This window comes from Sceloporus occidentalis, unplaced genomic scaffold (assembly GCF_023333645.1).
Source record: "Sceloporus occidentalis isolate IW3139 unplaced genomic scaffold, rSceOcc1.0.p SCAF_220, whole genome shotgun sequence".
Classification (NCBI taxonomy): domain Eukaryota; kingdom Metazoa; phylum Chordata; class Lepidosauria; order Squamata; family Phrynosomatidae; genus Sceloporus; species Sceloporus occidentalis.
In genome coordinates, this window is record NW_028317200.1 from 1 (window position 1) to 23,488 (window position 23,488).

Genomic DNA, 23,488 nt, shown 5'->3' on the forward strand with positions numbered 1-23,488 from the left:
CGCATTCTTCCTCCTCGTTCACAAAAGAGATGTTGGCGTTCTGGAATATCAAAGGCTTGTAATCTTTAGAGTCCCAAAGCTCTCCTTCTTCCTCGCTAATCCGGTCTAATTGGTTGATGAAGATGCTTGTGTCCTTGTCTTGGAAGGTCTTCACGCCCATGTCTTTTTGGAGGCCGTTGGTAAACGTCACCACGTTGTATCCCGGACTGCTGCGCTTGCTGTAAGAGACCATGATCTCCCTGCCTTTGTTTTGCGTTTTACTATTGTGCGGCGCCTCTCCGTTCCCAATTATCTTCTCGCCGTCGGCCTTCAAGCCGTTTTTGCCGATCTGCTTGATCAAGTCGTTGTAGGTTTCTTCCTTTTTAGAGAGGAAACCCATAATGTTGTCTTTGGAGCTCGCCAGCGGAATCGGTTTGTCCTTTTTGGCGCGAGGGTCGGTTTCAAAGGATTCTTTCCTTCTTTTTCTCCTTTTTTTGATGGCTTTATGGACCTCCACAAACATGCTGACTTTCCAGTTGACAAAGAGAGAAAGCCAGGCGAGGCCCAGGTAGATCCACAGCTCCACAAAGTATCTGTACAGGACATTGTAGGTCACCTTTGGATTCACACCTGCCGAGGACAAAGCATCACAGAGAAGACGGTTAGCGAGATGGACCTCCCTGCTGGACCCAGCAACATTGTTTCTTGGCAATGATCTAGATTTCAAAGGCCCAAAATCTAGAAATTAAAGGGGAGCCAGAGCGAGACACACACGAGAGAGAGAGAGAGAGAGAGAGAGAGAGAACGAGCCAGAGCGAGACACACACGAGAGAGAGAGAGAGAGAGAGAGAGAGAGAGAACGAGCCAGAGCGAGACACACACGAGAGAGAGAGAACGAGCCAGAGCGAGACACACACGAGAGAGAGAGAGAGAGAGAGAGAGAGAGAGAACGAGCCAGAGCGAGACACACACGAGAGAGAGAGAGAGAGAGAGAGAGAGAGAGAGAGAGAGAACGAGCCAGAGCGAGACACACACGAGAGAGAGAGAGAGAGCGAGCCAGAGCGAGAGAGCGAGAGCGAGAGCCACACACAAGAGCGAGAGAGAGAGCGAGCGAGAGCCACACACGAGAGAGAGAGAGCCACACACTAGAGAGAGAGCGAGCCAGAGCGAGAGCGAGAGCCACACACGAGAGCGAGAGAGAGAGCGAGCGAGAGCCACACACGAGAGAGAGAGAGAAAGAGCGAGAGCCACACACGAGAGAGAGAGAGAGAGAGAGAGAGAGAGAGAACGAGCCAGAGCGAGACACACACGAGAGAGAGAGAGAGAGCCAGAGCGAGAGCGAGAGCCACACACGAGAGCGAGAGAGCGAGCGAGCGAGAGCCACACACGAGAGAGAGAGAGAGCGAGCGAGAGCCACACACGAGAGAGAGAGAGAGAGAGCGAGAGCCACACACGAGAGAGAGAGAGAGAGAGCGAGAGAGAGAGAACGAGCGAGACACACACGAGAGTGAGAGCCACACACGAGAGAGAGAGCGAGAGCCACACACGAGAGAGAGAGCGAGAGCCACACACGAGAGAGAGAGCGAGAGCCACACACGAGAGAGAGAGCGAGAGCCACACACGAGAGAGAGAGCGAGAGCCACACACGAGAGCGAGAGCCACACACGAGAGAGAGAGAGAGAACAAGCCAGAGCGAGACACACACGAGAGAGAGAGAGCGAGCCAGAGCGAGAGCGAGAGCCACACACGAGAGAGAGAGAGAGCGAGCGAGAGCCACACACGAGAGAGAGAGAGAGAGAGAGAGAGCGAGCGAGAGCCACACACGAGAGAGAGAGAGAGAGCGAGCGAGAGCCACACACGAGAGAGAGAGCGAGAGCGAGAGCCACACACGAGAGCGAGAGCCACACACGAGAGAGAGAGAGAGAGAACGAGCCAGAGCGAGACACACACGAGAGAGAGAGAGAGCGAGAGCAAGAGCCACACACGAGAGCGAGAGAGAGAGAGAGAGAGAGCGAGCGAGAGCCACACACGAGAGAGAGAGAGAGAGAGAGAGAGCGAGCGAGAGCCACACACGAGAGAGAGAGCGAGAGCCACACACGAGAGAGAGAGCGAGAGCCACACACGAGAGAGAGAGAGAACGAGAGCCACACACTAGAGAGAGAGCGAGCCAGAGCGAGAGCGAGAGCCACACACGAGAGCGAGAGAGAGAGCGAGCGAGAGCCACACACGAGAGAGAGAGAGAAAGAGCGAGAGCCACACACGAGAGAGAGAGAGAGAGAGAGAGAGAGAGAGAGAGAGAGAGAGAGAGAACGAGCCAGAGCGAGACACACACGAGAGAGAGAGAGAGAGCCAGAGCGAGAGCGAGAGCCACACACGAGAGCGAGAGAGCGAGCGAGCGCCACACACGAGAGAGAGAGAGAGCGAGCGAGAGCCACACACGAGAGAGAGAGAGAGCGAGCGAGAGCCACACACGAGAGAGAGAGAGAGAGAGCGAGAGCCACACACGAGAGAGAGAGAGAGAGAGCGAGAGAGAGAGAACGAGCGAGACACACACGAGAGTGAGAGCCACACACGAGAGAGAGAGCGAGAGCCACACACGAGAGAGAGAGCGAGAGCCACACACGAGAGAGAGAGCGAGAGCCACACACGAGAGAGAGAGCGAGAGCCACACACGAGAGCGAGAGCCACACACGAGAGAGAGAGAGAGAACAAGCCAGAGCGAGACACACACGAGAGAGAGAGAGCGAGCCAGAGCGAGAGCGAGAGCCACACACGAGAGAGAGAGAGAGCGAGCGAGAGCCACACACGAGAGAGAGAGAGAGAGAGAGAGAGAGCGAGCGAGAGCCACACACGAGAGAGAGAGAGAGAGCGAGCGAGAGCCACACACGAGAGAGAGAGCGAGAGCGAGAGCCACACACGAGAGCGAGAGCCACACACGAGAGAGAGAGAGAGAGAACGAGCCAGAGCGAGACACACACGAGAGAGAGAGAGAGCGAGAGCAAGAGCCACACACGAGAGCGAGAGAGAGAGAGAGCGAGCGAGAGCCACACACGAGAGAGAGAGAGAGAGAGAGAGAGAGCGAGCGAGAGCCACACACGAGAGAGAGAGCGAGAGCCACACACGAGAGAGAGAGCGAGAGCCACACACGAGAGAGAGAGCGAGAGCCACACACGAGAGAGAGAGAGAACGAGAGCCACACACGAGAGAGAGAGAGAGAGAGCGAGAGCACGAGCCAGAGCGAGACACACACGAGAGAGAGAGAGAGAGAGAGAGACAGACAACTCTATGGTCACAATTTGATTGAATATGAAGCCCGAGTACCGACCTGCCACATAGTCTCCGAATCCGATGGTGGTGATCGTGATGAAGGAGAAGTAGAGACCCTCAATGTATGTCCAGCCCTCAGTTTTCATGAAGATAAACGGAGGAATCACCAAATGCACAAGAACTCCCCAAAATATAAAGATCGCTGTGCAGGTAATCTGAGCTTTTCTCTGCAAAACACAATAAAAAATAAATAATGAAAAATCTCAGAAAACTCAGACTCCTTACAAGTAACATCTTTCTCAACAACAGCAACAACAAAAAGTTAGCTGAGATTTATGGGAGTTGCACTCCAGAAGCAGAGGTTGCAAAGAGAAAACGAATGATGGCTGTAATGGTTGAGAGTCTGAAGGAGCAGAGAAAGGACACAGCTGGGTGGCACGTGATCCGGTCAGGGAGAACGGGCCATGTGTGTAACATCTGCCGGAGCGAAGCCGGAATAATCCTCCACCTGCCTTTGTTTTCAAACATTTCCCAGACTTCAGAGAAACTCGATTCCATGTGAAAAAAAATTATTCTCTGAGCCACTGCAGATCACGGGGTTACAGACAAACCCCGCGCAGGTGCAAGGAGCCGCCAGAGGCAGACACACACACCAGCACGCCGTTTAGTGCACCTTTCCCTTTGGGAAATTATTATTATTTTTCAAATTTCAAATAAATACAATACTAAAATAATACATTTAAAAATGTACAGATACGACTAGGATGCAGTTTCCATGGCAACACCCTATCAATGCCTGCTGTAGAGTCATGTGATAATCAAGCATTCCCTGTATATTATAAATAACTACAAATTTTACATAATTTGAACGTTCTGATGCCGCATTTTAATTTAGTGTGAAAGTTGGTTTGAACGGCACCATCAGTTCCTGCATAAAAAAATATAAAAAAAAAAAAAGTATATAGAAAAATTAAAAAAAAATAAATTAAAAAAAAAAAAAAAAAAAAAAAAAAATTTACTGAAATGCAGAAATCCGGACAGCATCAATTAGATTGTTTTGCTAAAGGTTTGGAAACTAAACTGGATACTCTTCTAAACACGTGTTTAGCACCGACGCTTCGACGTGTTAATATAAAAAAATAAATAAACACACCACCACGTTTGTAAGAGGCTACAAATTTTGGTGGTTTTGTCAGAACGAAGAAAGTTCTTCTTTACGGCGGTGACCGTGTCTATAAACGCTACGGACGGAAATTTATGACATGTTGCAAAACTGCTTTTTATTACAAGGCCGGCGATCTTTGTAGCCGTTTTGCTTTTCTTGGAGGATCGCGTGAGGAGAGAAGGGCATTTACAAGAAAGGCTTCCCCCTTGAACTTCGCGCGGTGTCTGATGGCACACAGAGTTCTCCAATAAGCAGATCCGGGAAAAAACGTTTAACAAAAATCTCCGAATGGCCACATAAAAAACAAAACAAAAACAAAAACAAACAAAATCACTCAAATTGGCAGCATTTACGCATGCGAAGTCTGACGAGCGCCAATTAACGGACCGCTCATTCCATACCTCCCAAGTGCCCCTGTTAACACCCGTTTCCTCCCTCTTTTCTAGGAGCTCAGAATATTTTGCAGGGTTCTACAGCCCTAAAAGCCCCGATAATGTGTATGGAAACAGCAGCGGGGCAGTTCGCAAACCGATGGCCCGAGCGGACATAATGTGAATGGCCAGCGAAGTTCTCACCAAGGAGACGCCTCTTTTCGTCAGAAAAACTCCCAAACGTTTGGCGCGGCCGCCGAAGAACTTCCCGAGGGCGCTGATCCACGTGAGGCAGAGCGGGACGCCAAACAGGCCGTAGAAGATACAGAAGAGGCGCCCGGCGGACGTCTTGGGTGCGATGTTACCATAACCTGCAAAAGAAAGTCCGATAAGTGATAAATATACGCGGAAAGGTTCCGGAATCTTTCATTTAATAAAATCATCGTGTCGGAGTCTGAGGGGGGGAAAAAAAAAAAAAAAAAAAAGTGACTTTCTACAAATTAATATAGATTTTAATTTATTTATTTTTCTTTTTTAACTTTTCGAAACTGCCAAGTCATCGGTTTTCTTGGATCCGTCATGCGATCGGATGAAGAACCGAAACCAAACACCCCGCGCGGCCCTCATCGCTAAACCGGATGTTCTGCAAACTTTGTGAAAAACCCTCGGAAAACGGGTCACTTCGAGCAACAATGGAAAACGTGACCAAAAACATTCAACGGTCACCAAATATTATGATTTCTGGGGGATCTTGGCAGGCGGTTGGGGGGGAAAAAAAGCCTCCGGTTTGCGGAGTCCACGGCAGGGAAACGCAGACGTGGCCACCTGTTAAAGATGCTGTCCCACTTTAGCGAGCGTTAATCATCTCACTATTTTCTCTGAAGGTTTAAATGTTTTGACAACAGCCTATCAGTGCCTGCTTCCGCGTCACGTGACATTTAAGCGTTCCCAGCAAAAAACTATGAACGAGGCAGAAGGGTTTGGGCGGAAGTTTCTAATGCTGCGTTTGCTGCCGAGTGTTGGATTCAGCATCGTAGGTGGAACGGCAGCTTTAAAAAAACGGATCGCATGCCGATTCCACCTCTCCAGCGTCCGGTCTGAGCACATACTTTGCCCCCAACATCCTTACTGCCCTAACAAACAGCCCGTAGCCCGGCCGTCGCGCACACAAGACCCCTCCGACGCTAGAAGCCCCTACCGATCGTAGTGATGACCGTGGCAGCGAAGATGACGGCGTTGGGCCAGTTCCAGTTGTTAAAGGTCGCGTTGCCGGTGATCGTCACCCCTTGTCCAGCAGCGTTCGACACGGTCTAGAAGAAAAAAAAACAAAAAAAACACGTTAAGTGACAAAAACGAAGCATTAAACATAAAAAAAAAAAAAAAAAAAAAAAAAAGAGAAATTTGTGGAGCCAAATGAAACTTCAATCGCAGGAACTTGGTTCATTTATGTAAATATTCACCGAGAAATCTAATCGGGGCAGAAGATAAGGAGAGGGGATTTGGCGCGGTGCCCGTCCGGTACCATTAAGCGCTAAACTCCTTTGTAACGTTTCCTTCATCTCTGGGAGTTTCTAACAAGGAGATGTATGGGGGGGGGGGGTCTGGGGAGGAATAATTACTCAGCCTCCTCTGCCAAAAATCAGCGCCAACTTCAAACCCCCCCCCCCGGAACGTCACGAAGTTAATGGAAAACGTCTTGGGTTTTCGGAGAAATTATTACTTTAATCTACAGGAGGATCCAAAAAAAATCAGCAACGAGGAGGATTTTTAAAGTTTTCTTTTATTTTTTTTAGTCTTATCGCTGGGAGTTCGGATGGAATCCTTCGTTTTAGGGATTAGGAGACGTTTGGAATTTTGTTTCCAATCAATGCCACGGAAAGCGAAATAATTCGCGAGACCGATACATCAGAATCCGTAACAATCGTCGGAGGGCCAGAAAGCGTGGAATCCTTTCCCAAAACCGCGCAATATAAGGAAATAAAAACGGGAAATATTCATGCATGTTTAATCCCCTCACTGTATTACCCTCTACCACTTCTGCTGGGAGGCTGTTCCCCTTATCTACTACCCTCTCAGTAAAAGTGAAACTTCCTTCCGTTCCATCTCAGCCTCTGACTCTCTAGTGTTAGATTCCGGTCTCACGCGACTCAGGCTCGTCACAAAACCCAAGACATAAGAGGCTAATCTGGACCCAACAACAAAGCGTTTTAACACATTATCTGCTGGTTTAATGACGTAATAAATAAAATTCTACGTTCGTTATAAAAGGGGGACCGACACTCTCAGAGCTTAAAGCGGGAGCCGATCTACTAAATGGGACGTAAGCGCCCTAAGGGATGCAGGTAGAGCCGCCAGTCTGTAAATACATCGCTAGAAGGCCGGGCGCTCCGAGCCGGAACGTTACGAGCAGAACATTCTACGTGAGCCACGTCTGCGAGGTAAAGCGACGAATCAGCCGACGGCACTTTCTGTCCTTTGGCTTCTTGAATGTTTTGCCGGCAGCGCATTCCGTCCTTTTCAGCTCGTAAAGCCCATGCGCGATCTGTGCGTATTACACGGGGTTACGGGGTCATTCGGGTGAAGCCGGCAGGGAGCGGCGACTCGACTCGGACGTGAAAAGGGCGAGAAGTATCTTTTTCAGACCCGATCCGGGGGGGGGGGGGGGGGGCAAATACCGGATCGTCCAGAAAGTAGCAGTTTGGTGGAGATATAGATCGCATTGTAACGGAGACTTTGGGGACCAACAGAGAAAAGGGTTTCAGGACCACAGAGGTCTTCTCTTCAGATACAAACGTATCTGGAGACGGGATCCCAACAGCTCGTGTAACTTGGTATAATCCTCCACGCGGGCCCAAAATCAGCTTCTACTACTTCTTGGTAGGAGGAAATGGGGCAAGAGACCGGGGTAGCAGTTCGTACCCCCAGGACAACTCGGGGTAAAGTCTGATTTCTTGTCTAAAGTTCCTGATCCTGAGAGAAAACCAGGAACGTCCAAACGGACAGAAGAAGGAAACCACATGAGGCTCGTTCTCATCAGAAGGCTTCCGAATCTGAAGTCGCGCTGCACGCGGGGAACGCGATCCGATAAAATGATTTATAAATAAAAAAGGAAACGCGATAACCGCAAGAATTACACAGAATTAAAGGTGATCAACCGTGACTGATCGTAGGTTAATGAGAGGAGGGGGAGCAAAAAAAAAAAAAAAAAAAAAAAAAAGAAAAATGAGAGAGAAAAAAAGCAGAGGGGAGGAAAAAAAAAAAATACACCCGCTGCAGACCAAAGCACTAAAAAGACAAACTGTTTCCCTTTAAAGAAACCTCTGAGACTGCAGGGTCTCGGCACGTTGGGTGCAAAGCGGTTCCGGCAGCGAGTGGTTGCCGAGTAACCGACGCCAGCACTCCGCTCAGACATTTCAAGGCCCTGTTTAAAAATCTCCGGCACTCAAGCAGCTGCCGCTCCGTCCTGAAGTTATATAATCGCACAAATTCCTATCATATCAGTCCGTTAAAGTTTGAAAGTCAACTCCTTTAATTTCAAAAGGACAAAGTCTGACGCTCGCTTTCTTCTTCGTATTAACCATTCACTCGCCGTATGGATAGAGGAACATGCGCAGCGGGGAAGAACTCTTCTTTAGTTATGGGGGGGCAATCAACGGGGGATTTTGGTTGTGACCAACTTAACATGCAAGAGGCTGCAACCCTATGGATCACAGGGCCCTGGGGGATGAGTTTAAGAGAATATAAAAGGAATCCCATAATAAATAAATAAAAAATAATAATAATCTGGAGCATTAACCCCCAAGCGCTCTCAGTTGGTGTTGATAAAAACCTGGTTTTATCTAATTTTGTCCCAATAAACCCCCTTTATCTGCAGACCTGGAGCCGCCGTTGCTGTCAGTCATGTGATGTTTTGGGTAACTTTCCCAGCTTAAGCCCCACACTGAGCTGATGCTTTATGGCAATGCTAATGAAGTCCGTTCCTCCATAGACTTTCATTAGTCAGAGAGTCCAACTGGGTGAATAAGAGCCATTCTATTGCTCCCCACAGGCAGAATGATAAGGAGTCGCGGTGTTTAGTAGATCGGGGATCAGATAACAGAGCGAGAATCATACAAACGGCTCCCTGAATATATATTACACAAACCCTTATATACAGGGCTTGATGAATTGATGAGCGGGGTAGTCGGGGCTCTTTGGTTTTTGGATCTGTCCAACTTCACATCTCCAGATCCAATCATTTAGCGTTCAAACGAAAAACAAAGTATGAGTGAGGAGGAGATTTATGAGCCGTCGTTACTGAACATGTTTTACATCGTATCAGTTTAGATGCCACAACTTCTGATATCTTTCGCCTTGGGGGGGTAAAGTACAAAAACCCCAAGCAGTAAATGGACTTTGGACCAGACCAGCGATAGGAGGAAGACTTCCCAAGAAACGCCACAACAAGGTCAAAGAGAACAGACTGCCCCAAGCTTATCTACTAAGTCCTGGTAGCGCTCCATGATACGGCGCAGTCCTTTGTGATCCATCACGTAGGAAACGGTCAGGTTTCGTAGCCACGAGAGATTATGTCGTCAGACCAAGCGCTCTTTGAAACCTTAAACCCTTCGGCACTCACACGAAAAAAAAGATAAAGATCACTTCTTACTGGACCATTCTATGGCACACCTCCCAAGAGTCCCATAATTAGCAGGACAGTCCTGAATTCAGACGCTCCTCTCTCCATGCTTGGTTTTTACTCTCGTATCCCACCTTTTCTTTAGCAACATTGCCAATTACTGTGCACTTAATACCCGCCGTAATGAGCACCCCAAAGTACTGCGAGGGTAACCCCCATAATCTCCTGGATTTTCAATCCCGATATCCGGGAGGCTCATTAAAGCTCCCAGAAGACCGGGACGTGCCGCGCGGCCAGTTAATAAGTTACAATTCAGCCTTGAATGTCCTCACCTGTTCTGATAAAAAGAAGCCGATTAAATATTTCCAAATAATCGCTGTCTTGGTTAAATAGTAAACACCAAATGGGGGCGGGGGGGGGGGGTTGAGTCCCCTTAACAAGACAACAAAAAAACAAAAAGATAAGCAGCCATGGAGATGTTTGTGTCACAAAGCGAAAGACATAACTGTAAGCTCTGTGACTCATTCCATAGGTGAGCTGGCCGCCGCTCTAAACTTTATGTCCCTCATATAAACAAAGTAAGGATATATAATAATAAAAAAAATAATAATCGGAAATGGCAATAGATACCTGGAAAGGCATCCAAACAAGTAGCAGAATTCGATTAAACACATACAAAAAATTAAAAAATAAAAAAAAAAAAAAGTTTAAAATCCAAAAAAATAAAAGCAAACATCAAACCAAATCTAAAATTTTAAAGTAATATCTCCTAAATTTGCAATTAATTAACTAACATGTTCCAAACCTCTGGATTACTGCCCTTAATTTTTTTTTTAAATATTTTTTTAATAAATAATATTTACTAATGCAGCTATTCAATTGTGAAATATATTTTTTATTACTTTAAGATACTAGAACCCTAGAGAGTTTATTCCATCATTCAAATAGAAAAAAATAGATCATGTATAAGTTTTAAAATTTGCCCTCCCCCACCCCAAAAATGCCAGAAGAAAAAAAAAAAAAAATTACAAAAAAAAAACTCCACACATTTTTTTCCTGATACCAGGTTAATAAGGTTAATAACCAACTGCGCACTTAAGGAGCTGCTTCCCAAATATTTATAAAGCAAATGTTTTTGAAAAAGTCATTAATCAGCCGGTTTACTTCAGTATGACGACAACGGCTGATTGTTTAGGGAGCAAAAGCACAAAAAAAACTGTCAAAAAGTCAACTTTTATTTACTGGCATGCATAGTTTCGCAGCGAGGTCCGGCAGTAAGACGTTCGTTCGATCAGCTGAGCGATTTCCATCTTATCTGCAGCTGTTTCTCCCTCACGCGCCAATAAACAAATATCAGGTTTTTTTTCCTCCTCGCTCCCAGCTGGAGAAAGTTTGGTAAAGCCTGAAAAACCCACAAAAAAACCCCCCAAAAAAACTGCCGAGGCCTCGAAAGCGGCTTCTGTGGTAACCGGAGATTAAACGCAGGAGGTGTCGTCTGCTGGATGGAGATTAAGGAGCAGGAACGCCAGGGTTTGGGGACACTTGGGTGGCCAGGACAGCCGATAAGAGCGCCACAGCCTCCTGCTTACCGCCGCTGGGCAGGGGTGGCCGAGTGATCACCACATAGGAGGCCAAATCCACAACCTGGTGCCTAAAAAGAGGGCCTGGAAAGGGTTCAGGGATGCACCCTACATAGCAGAAAAGCCCCCCCCCCCCCAAACCTGGAGTCCTGCCGCTACACTGCGCTACTTAATGGGACAAGAGAGTTCTCCGATCAGCCCAACCATCCCATTTACACTACAGAGGACTGCGCCACTTTGGGCATGCATTACGATGCCATGTGACATATGATGTCATATTCCAGCACCCTGCAGTGAGGACATTGATGACGGGGGGGGGGGGGGGTCATGCGAGAGCGGGTCCAGGTCACAATCCTCCGCGGCACGGACAGGCCGGAAATAAATTGGAAAAAGAAATAACCTCTTCCCATTAAGCTTCAGAGACAGAAAATTACGGGCGCTTTGGGCTCTAGGTGACCAATGGCAGGGGAGATTTCAGCCATGCTTCTCTGTGATTGGTTCCTTGGGGTTCTAAATCAGAACCCTCGACATGCAGGTTCCGATGTATAGTTCTATAGAACCGGATCTCATCCAGCCCGGGAGCGATGGCCCAATGGGAGGTGGAATCTCTGCTCTGCTGGCTTCCCATTGGTTATGTCATATTCTCATTTAGAACGCAGACACTGCAGACTCTTCCATACATTAAATATATAAAAGAACAAGGACACCACACAACCAGACGCCGATTATAACACATCGGTTCCCAGCCAATTACCCGAGACCAATCACTCCCCTTCCAAAATTAAAACGCACGCCAGGGGTGTGAGCGCCGCGCCATTCCCAAAAATCAGGGTTCGTGCCCTCGCTCCGTGAAATTAATCAGAGCCGTCTCCCCGATAATTTATAGGATTATATACCCCAGTACCAAAGGGTTAATACTTAATATTATACACACACACACACATATATATATATATATATATATATATATATATATATATATATATATATATATATATATATATATATATATATATATATATATATATATGCGCAATTATCTGCAGGGACTGCCTCCTGGGCAAATTTTTATAACATAAACAGTAATTACCCCGGCGGCATGGATGGGGTGGAGAGTAATTAATGTTTTGTGTTGAATATCTTTCTATCCACCCAAACACGCGTGAAAAGAAATGGAATTTTAGGATACCGCTCAGGAGCAAAACGGAGGGACATCGGGCGACAGGTTTTACAATCAGACTGCATTAGCATAAACTTATATAAAAACGAATCCAACGGCGGGAGAGGAGGCGCCTACAGGACATGCGCAACCCAGTACCGATCGCATGCAGGGAGGCAAAAGGGTTAATACGTCTATTATTGACGTGGCAGACAAACATGGAAGTTCTACGTTTGCAAGACGGGCGTCTATGTTCTATAATAATAGAGATTCCATAACTCCCAGCAGTCACAGGACGCGGCGGAACGCGATAACGAGCCCGACGCATTTCAAGAGGGAAAAATACGCCAAACATTCAGCGATTAATTCTTCCGCTATTTAATGTAAAGTTCAACACACCGGGGTGGAAAACAAATTAATAAAAATAACCAATTATTAAACCCATTACAGACCAAGTTCCAAACACGTCAGGTGGAGTTGGGTCAAGGGTCACAAAGCAGACTTGGATCTTGACTAGAAATTCCGGACAATTATCAGATTTATGGTAAATGTAATCATCAAGTGTCTAAGGAGCTCCTTAAAAAGGGAACATTCCAGCCAACGTATGCACTTTACTAGGATAGCTGCGTGATGGAATTATGCAAAGAGTTAAAAAAAACAAAACAAAAAAAAAAACAGGGGGTAAAGATGGCACAGACAGGGTGTTTGGGGGGATATATATAGATATATATATATATATATATATATATATATACACATATACATATACACACACACACACACACACACACACACACCCTTGCAAGGTTTTGTCCAACGCAGCGGAATATTCCAGAGGCCGCACCAAGCTGGAGGTCGTGGCTCGTTTATTATAAGAAATAATGAAATTTAATATGGAAACACTTTGTTTTCATCCATTTTCTTTGTACATTTAAGGCGCAGCCCTTTGGCATAGAAGCCACTAAAGTTCTAATAAACCCTGGGAATGGACGGAGAGCGCAGATGAGATTTAATCTCCCCGATCTCTGAATTCCCAGAGCGTCAGAACGGGAGAAGCCGTGGGATCCCCGGGCTTCAGTTCCACACCGCGGGATATTAATAGTTAATGAATTAACATTTAGTGCAAAAGGAAAGACTTTATGCCCCTTTACTGAACATCACGGGGAGCAAGTTACCCCTTCAGGGGTAATAAGCCAGAGTAATAGAGAGGTGGTTGGTTTCTACTAAAGCCACATACTAACGTCAACATTAGGGCTTTATTCGCTAAAGCCAAGGTTGTTACAGCGGCAGATCGGCCCCCATCCGGCTGACAGTCAAATAAAGTCTGTATCAGGATTTCGGAAAAAGAAAAATCGGCTGGATGACAAAAGACAGAAACAGAACGGAAGGAATTTGTTAAGATAAAGACACACGAAGGGTTAATGAACTCTCCACCTCGCATCACAGTGGGATCTACTTGGCGGACGGGGATCCGCCGCCCATCCCTGTCAAACAACGGGTGACTAATAGGACAGCGAGATCACAACAGGTGTCATATCCCAGCTCCTCGCACCCGACGCACGTCATGTACCCGGAACGCAGGAATCCAGCAGCACCTATAAAATCCTTTTACAGAGCGTCTCATGCACCTGTCCGCAACGGCCCAGGTGTGAATCACCTCCGAACGCACAGGTGAGCCGTACGCCTTTCCATAAAACGTTACGCAACACGGCGATAAAAAGCCCAACATTCTACTTCTTCATTTTGTTTTTTTGGATCTCAATAAAAGACTGATGCGTCAGCATTAATATAAAAATCGCGTTGCCATGGGGATCACTCAGCATTCTTGCGTTCCCTTTATACATGTTTTCTCCAGAACAAAAATACGTTTTTGACCGTTAAAAGGGTTAAAATACTCTGTGGAGCCATCGCTAGGTCTATCAAACAACAGATCCATATAAAAAAAACAAAAAAACTTTTTTTTCCTTTTTTGCACATTTTGTTTATCACTTGATAAGTTTAAATAAGAAATTATATATATATATATGAGAAAGAGAAGGGGGGAGAGAGAAAGAGAAAAGGGGGGAGAGAGAAAGAGAAAAGGGGGGAGAGAGAAAGAGAAAAGGGGGGAGAGAGAAAGAGAAAAGGGGGGAGAGAGAGAGAAAAGGGGGGAGAGAGAAAGAGAAGGGGGGGAGAAAGAGAGAGAAATCTACTAATTTACAGATGGCTGCAGTGCTATGTGTTTTGATTTTGTGCAGATACTTTGTTACATTTCATCCCCAAAATATCTGAATGTTACTTTTATATAAAACAAAATATTTACATTATGCCGTTTGGATAGAACGTCGAATCTTTTGCCCTCCTTTATTCCAGATTCAGGTCCTGGTCACGGTTTACGAGCCTATAATAATTATTCAGCAATAAATAAATTCAGTGAAAAAAGAAAAAAAAAAAAATTTGGAGAGACTCCGTAAACAGGAAACAACCTTCTAAAATAAGAAACGATCTGCCGGAGATCGTATCTCCTAGAAACATTATTACAGCGTTATATAAACACGGCCCCCCGGGGACCATCCCTCTGTCACAAGAGCCCCCCCCCCCGTTTGACAAAAGGTTGGAGAAAACATGCGCGGCATCCATATCAGTAATGAGTCTCAAGCAAGCCCCGCAGCTCACCGATGTGCCCCCCGCAGCTCACCGATGTGCCCCCCGCAGCTCACCGATGTGCCCCCCGCAGCTCACCGATGTGCCCCCCGCAGCTCACCGATGTGCCCCCCGCATGGAGGGAAACGCTCGGGAATCTCTCCTTGGGCTACAAGAAAAAAGTATTTAATGGATAAAAAGCTTTATTCCTACCCAACCAAATCTCGTAAGCCTCACCTTAGATGATTGGTCATTAATAGGCGTCAGTAAGGGGGGGGTCACCTTAAGAGATCTGCGGATCTCTACAAGGCGATAGGCTCCTGCGTTTTGGCCAATGGAAGAAGACTTGGTGGGGGTCATTCGTTGAAGTTGAGGTCCATCTCAGCAAGTTGACAACGGTTTATGAACAGCTAACTACGGGAGAACTTCTTCTTCTACAAGAGCTTGGTTGACCTCGTATCTTACGTAGTCATGAAAGTCATCTCCTGGTCTGATCATCGAGTAGGGTCACCACCCTACGTGCAAGAGGGGCTGGCCAACGTTGGCCCTTCGTAATACAGGATGTAGAGGTCAATGCAACTCTTCCATAAACTCCTTGTTATAGCCAATACCTTGGTCGCCTCGTCAAAAGAACCAAACAAAGTTTGGAGGCCACCTTGAAATTGGGACAGGATACCAACCAGCCCCCCCCCCCAAGGGGCGAGCGCCCTTCCCCCTGGTTATGTGTTGTCTATATTCAACCTCAATTTTCACCAAATATGCTGCCTGTTAAAGGGTTAATCCCCCCGCCCCCCCCCCCCGGTCACACCTCGGTCCTACACATATTACCTTGTATACCAATGAGGAGCCGTATTCACCAAGAGTTTGCTGGAATTATTATTATTATTTTATTAAATTAACCGTCTTCATCATGAACAGCCAATTCCCCCAAACGAATGGCTGAGCTGGCCCTGCACTATGTATAGTTTCAATCTCACCGTATTAACTATGCACCAACCGGGGCTAACAAAGGTAATTTGGGTCCATTATTTAGACCCCCATGATGCAAAGTGAAGCTGGAAAGTCAAAATTGTGATTCTCCTCTAAAACTACTACTTTAGCGAATAAAGCCCAGAGATTTCTAATGAGGGTCAGAGGCTTAAATGTAAGGATGTTTTACCATGCTGAGGGGGGTGGCAGATAAGTAGAACAGCCAACAAGGAGAGGTGGTAGAGGGGATTTATGCATGCATGGGATAGACATACGGCTCCTGATTCTAAGACGAGAGCAAGAACAAAAGACACAAAAAATATTTTAAAACAAATTGTAAAAAAATAACTAAAAAAAATAAAATAAAAAGGAAAAGCCTCAGAAGGAGACCCTCATGAATAAGATGACTGAACAATGGGGTCTTTTCAGCTTTCTTGCGTTTCCGTCACTATCGGCCGTCATCACTGTGGGAAAAAAGCAGGTCCGGCGCCAACCCCGCCGACAGCGAAACCAGTTCAGGACATGCATGGGTTAAACGGCACATCGTGATCCGGCTGATCCGGTCGCCCCATCAATGAATCCTCACAGCGGACAAAAAGGCTTTTACATCATCTGCAAAAGGGCAGCATTGTGACCCCGACCCCCCCCCCCCGCGTGACAAACACCCAAAATTCAATTTTATTCCCAAGATCCCTCACCCACTGTTACCCCGAACCACTATCCATAACGAGCAGACCCTGGCCCTGTATAATGTATACAAAGACATATCCTCAAACTATACATTATAAAGGGGCCGGTCAATGATTTATCTATACATTATACAGGGGCCGGTCACTGATTTATCTATACATTATACAGGGGGCCGGCTCGCTGATTTATCTATACATTATACAGGGGCCGGCTCACTGATTCATCTATACATTATACAGGGGGCCGGTCACTGATTTATCTATACATTATACAGGGGCCGGCTCACTGATTCATCTATACATTATACAGGGGGCCGGTCACTGATTTATCTATACATTATACAGGGGCCACTGAACCATTCCTGCAGGAGAAGCTCTCCAGGGTTGGCCCTTCAGGGAGACGAAATGTCTCAGCTTATCATTTAGTAAATAAGTCCCTCCACCTGCCCAGCGTGTAGCCGTTAGGAACCCCCGTTAGGGCCGCGTTATTTCAGACCCCCGACCCAGATCCGTGTGATTCTCACAGACTGACGGGAGTTTCCCCCGGCCGCCGATCTCAGGTTTCCCAGCAGAGGTGGCTTCGCTGCCCCCCCGCAGACCCTCACATGACTGAAAGAAACACTTTGTTCTGCGACCCCCGTCCTTCCATAGTGATAATTAACCCTTTGCATAAGCCCACCTTTTCTCCTGCTGTAAAGACTCGAACTTTAATCAGTCGTTGGTCTCGTCTTAGATTCAGGAGCCGTATGTCTATCCCGCGCATGTTTAATCCCCTCACTGTATTACCCTCTACCACCTCTGCTGGGAGGCTGCTCCACTTAGGAGGCTTTTATTTGGTTATCCTTTACACAAACAGATTGTAACATTAAAGCAAGAAGCCTTCAGTCTGACGAGATAACGAGATTTTTAAAAATATGGCAGACTAGATGAGGAATCTTTTCTCCTGTATTAGTTATTGTTTTGTATAGCGCCATCATATTCCGTAGCGCTGTACAGTTACGCGCTGGCATTTACAGGGTAAACCCCCCCCCTCGTGAATCTGCCATGGGAATTGGGTGTATAAATCAGGAAATCCTGGTTTCAAGTTGCTCTCGGATACAAAGAAACTCACACAGGTCCGGCCCGGAGCTGTGACCCCCGCGCCGCCCGCCCGTTACCCCAGCAGATAATCGGCCCCTTTCAGCCAGCAGGGGGGGGGGGGTGACTTCTGTGCACGCTTTTGTGAAAAAAACATAAAATAAAGGGGGGGGGGGAGTGAAAAATAAAAAAAATAAAATACAAAACACGCCGAGATCAGATTCCCTCCGTCAGAGTATTATGAGGTAAATCTTGTGAATTTTGGCTGCAGAGGCTGGTGTTTTGCCAGCCCCCCCTCCGCAGCCGTCAGATAACAGAAGCGCAGAGAACGCCAACGCCGCGCACGCACGTCCGCTGACACCGGGCCAACGATCCTCCGAGACGCTCGCTTACACAAGAAGTGGAAACGTTTCAGGGAACGGCCGCCTTCCACAGAACATCCACGGGACCCCCAACGCCCCGAACGCCGGCCCCCCTCGCAATCAAGCCAGGTACTGCGGCCTCCAAAAGGTGCCAATCCCGCTAACAGCGGCCGGCACGATTTAAAGCGGGTCGCCACCTTAGGGGTTTTTTTGCACCAAAACGAACCGAGCGGCCCCGGCCGGCCCACAGCACAGAGCAAGCTGCTAATCCTCGGAGTCGAGAGCCAAGAAAAATAATCTTAGGAAGAAGCAGCTTGGCGTTTCTAGCTAACGGCGGGACGCTCGAGTGTCACAGGCGGCGCGGCAGGAGGTGAAGCGCGACGGCGCGAGCCGAGACCTAAACACTCGCTCATTACCACGGCGACGGAGGGAAATTCAGGGTTATTTCCAGGATTTTTTATTAAAAATCTTTTTTGGAAAACGGGGCTGTCGGGGGGGGGGGGGGGGGTGGACACAGGTGTTAGGGAGAGGTGAGGCAGGTTCATCCCGCCTGATCCTAGCGGTCGTCTCCGATTGGCTGAATGACGGCAGAGCGACCAATAAAGAGTAGAGTTCACCCCGGACGTATCGTCATATGGGGGGGGGGTTGGTTAACTTTTACTGCCTATAAACCTCCCCAATGGTGTAAAATATAGGAAAATGCCTGGTGACCCTTATGCTTTAACCCCTTGTTAAACTTTATTAAGTATTTTAAGCATTTTATTAGAGACATAAAACCCACTGGCAGGTCGGCCCCATTCGGCCCCCGTCCAGTCGCCCGTTTCTCCTGCTGTAAAGACTCAAACCTTAATCAGTCGTTGGTCTCGTCTTAGATTCAGGAGCTGGATGTCTATCCCATGCATGTTTAATCCCCTCACTGTATTACCCTCTACCACCTCTGCTGGGAAGCCGTTCCACTTATCCACCCCCGTCTCTGTAACGTAAAACTTGTTTCCATTACAAAAATTGTTGATTCTACAAGATTCCAGACTAAAAGTACGCCGCTTAAAACCTGTAACGTTTCAACGTATAGGGTCTCTTGAAATCCCGCGCCATACCCCGGGTTACGTCTGACTGCCCCGCTGCATACCCGGCGATCCCCAGGTGGGGTTGGATACGGGGCGCATTACACCCAAAGCGCAGATAACGCTTCGCAGACAGAACGAGACTAAGCCTTTGAGAGCAACCCCCCCCGCCGCGATCCACATTCTCGACTTGAAAGGCAAACATCACATGGAGCGGAGACTTAGGAGGTTTGGGGGATGCAGGTCCTTTTTCACACCTGAGTGCAAGTATTTCAAACACCCGGTGGCGGCAGGGAATGCTTGCCTCACCCCTGCTGGGAACAAAGGGTTAATCAAGGAAAGAGTTCTTACTGTGTGAATGAGATCCGTTCTGGGAATATTTATAATAAACAAGAAGAGATACATTGTAACCAAACACACCTGGTTTATAGAGCCTTAAAAAAAAAAGAATTAGATCCCGGTGGCAGCTGATTGGCTGCGGACGCACCCATACCGGCTCGTGATTGGTTGAGGGGTTCTAGCCGAGATCCTCTCTATGGGTCTTGGTGAAAACGGCCGGCGGATGTGTTGAGAAAAACAGCTTGTAACTTCTTCAGTACCCGCCGCTTTCTCTAAAGCTTGGGGGGGGGGGGGACTGGGTGTGATGCAGGATGTAGCGTCATACCTAGTCTATGATGTCAGAAGTAACAGTTCTGTTCACAAGAGCTTACAATTAACAGCAAGGCTGCACAGTTCGTAGTCTCTTGTATGGCCAGCATACTGGGAGTTGTAGTCCGGTGCCTGGGCTATCATTGGCCAGTCCAGATATGGGATCTACTTATTCTCAGGTCACAGAGCAGCTTAACACAAGCATTAGGTCCACCATGATCAGAATAAGCATACATCCCAATTGTCCCTGTTCAGTTGACCCAGTCCCTGTTTGTGCTCCTGCATCCCAGTGCGGGGAGGGGGGGGGGGGGGGAATGAAGATTTGGGGTCGGGTGACCCAGCGCAGCACTTAACGGTCGCGTTTTATCGAAGTGCCGCATGCTGGGCTTCAATAAAAATAAATAGTTATCAATAGGTCACAAAGTCACATGAAAAGTCTTGGTAAAGAGTCCAAAGTCCATCATCACGATCCAAAAAAAGAAGTTTCACAAAAACAACGTATTTGCAGCGGTTTAAATAAATATTGCCCAAAATCCTCAAAACTGCAGGAAAAAGGGGAAAAAAAAACCCCAGAAAAACACTTTTCCCTCCTCGGATGGTGAAATATCGGTGTTTTCAGTGCCAGAGTGGGCAACTCGCGTCATTCTCAGCGGCCTTTGGCTGAGGATCGGGGGAGTTGTGCGCCGTTAAGCAGACAGCTCCCTTTTGCCGTAGGGCCGGCCGGGAACTCGTTTCTTGCGGGTTGTGATACTTTTCAGCAACCAACCAGTTAATTAAAGGGCCGCTGCAGCCATTATATACACGTTAATGCACACAATAACCGAGAGGGCCATTTACATGGCGCCCCCCCCCCCCGCTTTTTGATGGAGGGGCATTCTGCAGAACCCCCCCCATGCATTTTCTCCTTTGACCCCCCCCCCACCCCTTTAACCTCACAGGTGCGTTCCTCAGAACTAAAACCCAATTAATGCGACTATTGTTTCACTATACAAACAGTAGCGTTAACCCTTTGACTGCCACACACCGTACAGCGCAGCAGAATATGACGGCGTTATATAAATTAAAAAAAGCACTCAACGGGCTAAGCGCCAATTCCAAGAGAAGAATGTTTGGGGCTTTCAAAAGGTTTTTGCTTTATAGAGAGGGTGGTAGAGGAGTGGAACAGCCTCCCAGCAGAGGTGGTAGAGGGTAATACAGCGAGGGGATTAAACACGCATGGGGTAGACATCCGGCTCCTGAATCTAAGACGAGACCAACGACTGATTAAGGTTTGAGTCTTTACAGCAGGAGAAACGGGCGACTGGACGGGGGCCGGATGGGGCACTTAAATGGTTAAGCGGCACTCGTATCGCTTTTAGAAACCGCTGACAAGTGGAGAAAAAGTTTCAGTGTCGGCTGAGAAATTATCTCACTCTCCACACCTCCAGCCTCAAGTCTACTGGGAGGCACTTGGTGAATGGGGTGTTCACTGTACAGCGGAACAGCATTACCGCCCAGCGAGAAACTGACACATCCTCATTACTGGGGAGGAAAAAAAACAAAAAACGGCATCAGCTCCAGGGCCTTAAACGCAGAGTGCACCTTGTTCCAGACTTCTCGCGTACTCTGCCCGCCCGGCAACCGGTGCTTAAACAGCTTCTCGAGTACCCCCCCAGGGGCAAAACCGCCCTCGTTACATTTCTTTATATAGCACCAGCAGATTCAGTAGCGCTGCACAGAGAAAACACTAAACAAAAGACAAATGAAAACTGGCAGAAACATCAACATACGTTAAGCCATACTGGGACAGAAGAAGAGGGTCCTGGTCTCGGGAACGTACGATCTATCCCCTTATTCATTTAACCCGTTGGCTGCCGGGCAGGATTTTAGGGCCACTAAAGGCATTTTAGTAAATAGTTATTTTTTTTTTGATATTTGAAAGCACGCAACGGGATCGAGCAGACTGCCAGATCTAAGGAACCCCAGGAGCTGTAATTGCAGAGTAAGCGTGATGGGAGTTGCAGTCGACGGCAGCCAGCCCGTCACGTGTAGCCCTCTCTATGACGGGCTGTATACTGGGAGATTCCTTGGAGAAATTCCAGTTTTACCGTACTTTGAAACAGCAGCTGTGTTTCTCTTTATCCGCGCTACTAAAAAAGTTTAGACATTTTTAAGACAGTTCCTTTAAATTCTGGAAATTTGGGTAATTTTTTTTTTTTTTAAAAGGTATAATATAAATGATTTCCCTAAAAATAGCAGATCCGAGTGATTCACAAAGCAACGCGGGTGAAAAGGCATATAAATGCTGACACGTGCTTAAACAACAGGAAGACACGGCATGACATCACCCGAAGCGTGGCTGCTCAGAGCTGAGCCGCAGAGCTTACGCTCTCAGCTTCGCAACACGGATGTCGTTCTGCGCCTGACGAGGGATCGAACCGTTTTACCAAATTGGGTGAAAGATTAGCTAATTATAGAAATAAATACATGAAAAAGTTCAAAAAGAAACACGATGGAATTTCAGCGGATTTGGGAAAACCTCACATTAATCACAGTTACGCTCGTTTTGTGCACTTTACTCAGCGCACCCCCCCCTCCCCCAACAAAAACAGCTGCAGCTGGATCATTTCAAACTAATTATCAAAATAATGTTATTTACATAAAAACTATTTATTTAGCATCCCGAAACATGGCAGGTATTCTAACCAGGACAGGGATTACTGTAGGTTATGATCAAGCGTGTATTTAGGGGGGGGGAGGGGGGGTTAACAATCTTCTGTTGCATTCACACTGCTAGTAATGAAGGAGTTAATGTAAACATTTTCACTGAATAAAAGTAGCAATTTGCACAAAACAAACAAACAGTCAGAAACATCGCTTCACCCAGGGGTCCAACTGAAACCGGGTTCGGCTACCACGTCTAATTTAGGGTGTGGGGGGTGGGGAGACAGTTGATGTGTGAATCACCCCCAGGGCATCAGAAACTGCCCCCCCCAGGGGTAGACTGAATCACAAGTGGGTGAATTTACAAATGCAAACAATGCGAACAATGACAGGTGAGATTACCTGAAGTATTTCACAAACAACAGATACAAAAGGAGCATTTCAACATGCAAGGGGGGGGGGCAGATAATTGCCCCCAGGCACTTAAAGGGTTAATGAAATTAGCATTGATTGCCAAACAAAAAAAAGGTATCCGGGGAGGAAAACCCCAAACACTCGATGCCCAGCAGTGATGGCATTAGGATTGACTTATTGCATCAGACAGGGCAAAAAGTAAGGTGGTCTCCAAACAGGCAGCCCCCCCCCAGCCCTTTAACTCCTAAATGTAGCGAATAAGGGGGGGGGGGGGTTCTGAATCCATCCACGTGGCTGGGAATGGGTTAATGTTTAGGAGATGATTTGAAGAGGGGGCTCTTACCTCCAGGATGTCCTCCAGGTCCTTCGGGGTGAGACACTTGTGTTTGGCCAGGATCTTGCCCCTGTAATCCTCATAGCTCTTTGTTGCCTGCTTCCAGTTGGGTTCTTCCAGCACCTGGAATATCGCGGCCCCTATGGACAGGTAGAAGATGATGGCAGAGGTCAGGAGGGGCCCCCTATCTACCATGGTAGCAAATCCTTCCTCACCGAGAGCTGCAAAAGCCTGCAATTCAGGGCTTCAGAGCCATCAATTGGCATGGGGAGGGGGGAGAGGGAGCTCAGTACAAAAGCCCCCCTTTTCCTGGGGTATGAATAGCCCTGTGCGGCAGCTGTTTGCCCCGGGTGCGCCCCCTGCCTGCCCTCCTGCCTGCCCTCCTGCCTGCCCTCCTGCCTGCCCTTCCTAGGATCTCCTTGCATGTATGCAGCGGGGGAGCCCTTGTCTTTTGGGGGTGGTTGCAGGGCACTGACTCTCCGCCGAGCTCTCACCCTCCTCATATTTGTAGTGAAAAGGGGAAGAGT

The 23,488-nt window shown here is 47.5% G+C and overlaps 1 protein-coding gene across 1 annotated transcript; it reads right to left on the reverse strand.

Annotated features, from left to right (window-relative positions):
- Positions 1 to 3: 3 nt before the first annotated feature.
- LOC149277045 (potassium channel subfamily K member 5-like) lies at positions 4 to 23,156 on the reverse strand (the record flags this gene model as incomplete). Its single annotated transcript, XM_089503100.1, has 5 exons — positions 22,971 to 23,156; positions 5,981 to 6,092; positions 4,987 to 5,153; positions 3,305 to 3,473; positions 4 to 609 (listed from the first exon to the last, which is right to left on the reverse strand). Coding segments are annotated over exons 1-5 (1,240 nt in total), but the record flags the coding sequence as incomplete, so codon positions are not given.
- Between the last annotated feature and the right edge of the window lie 332 nt (positions 23,157 to 23,488).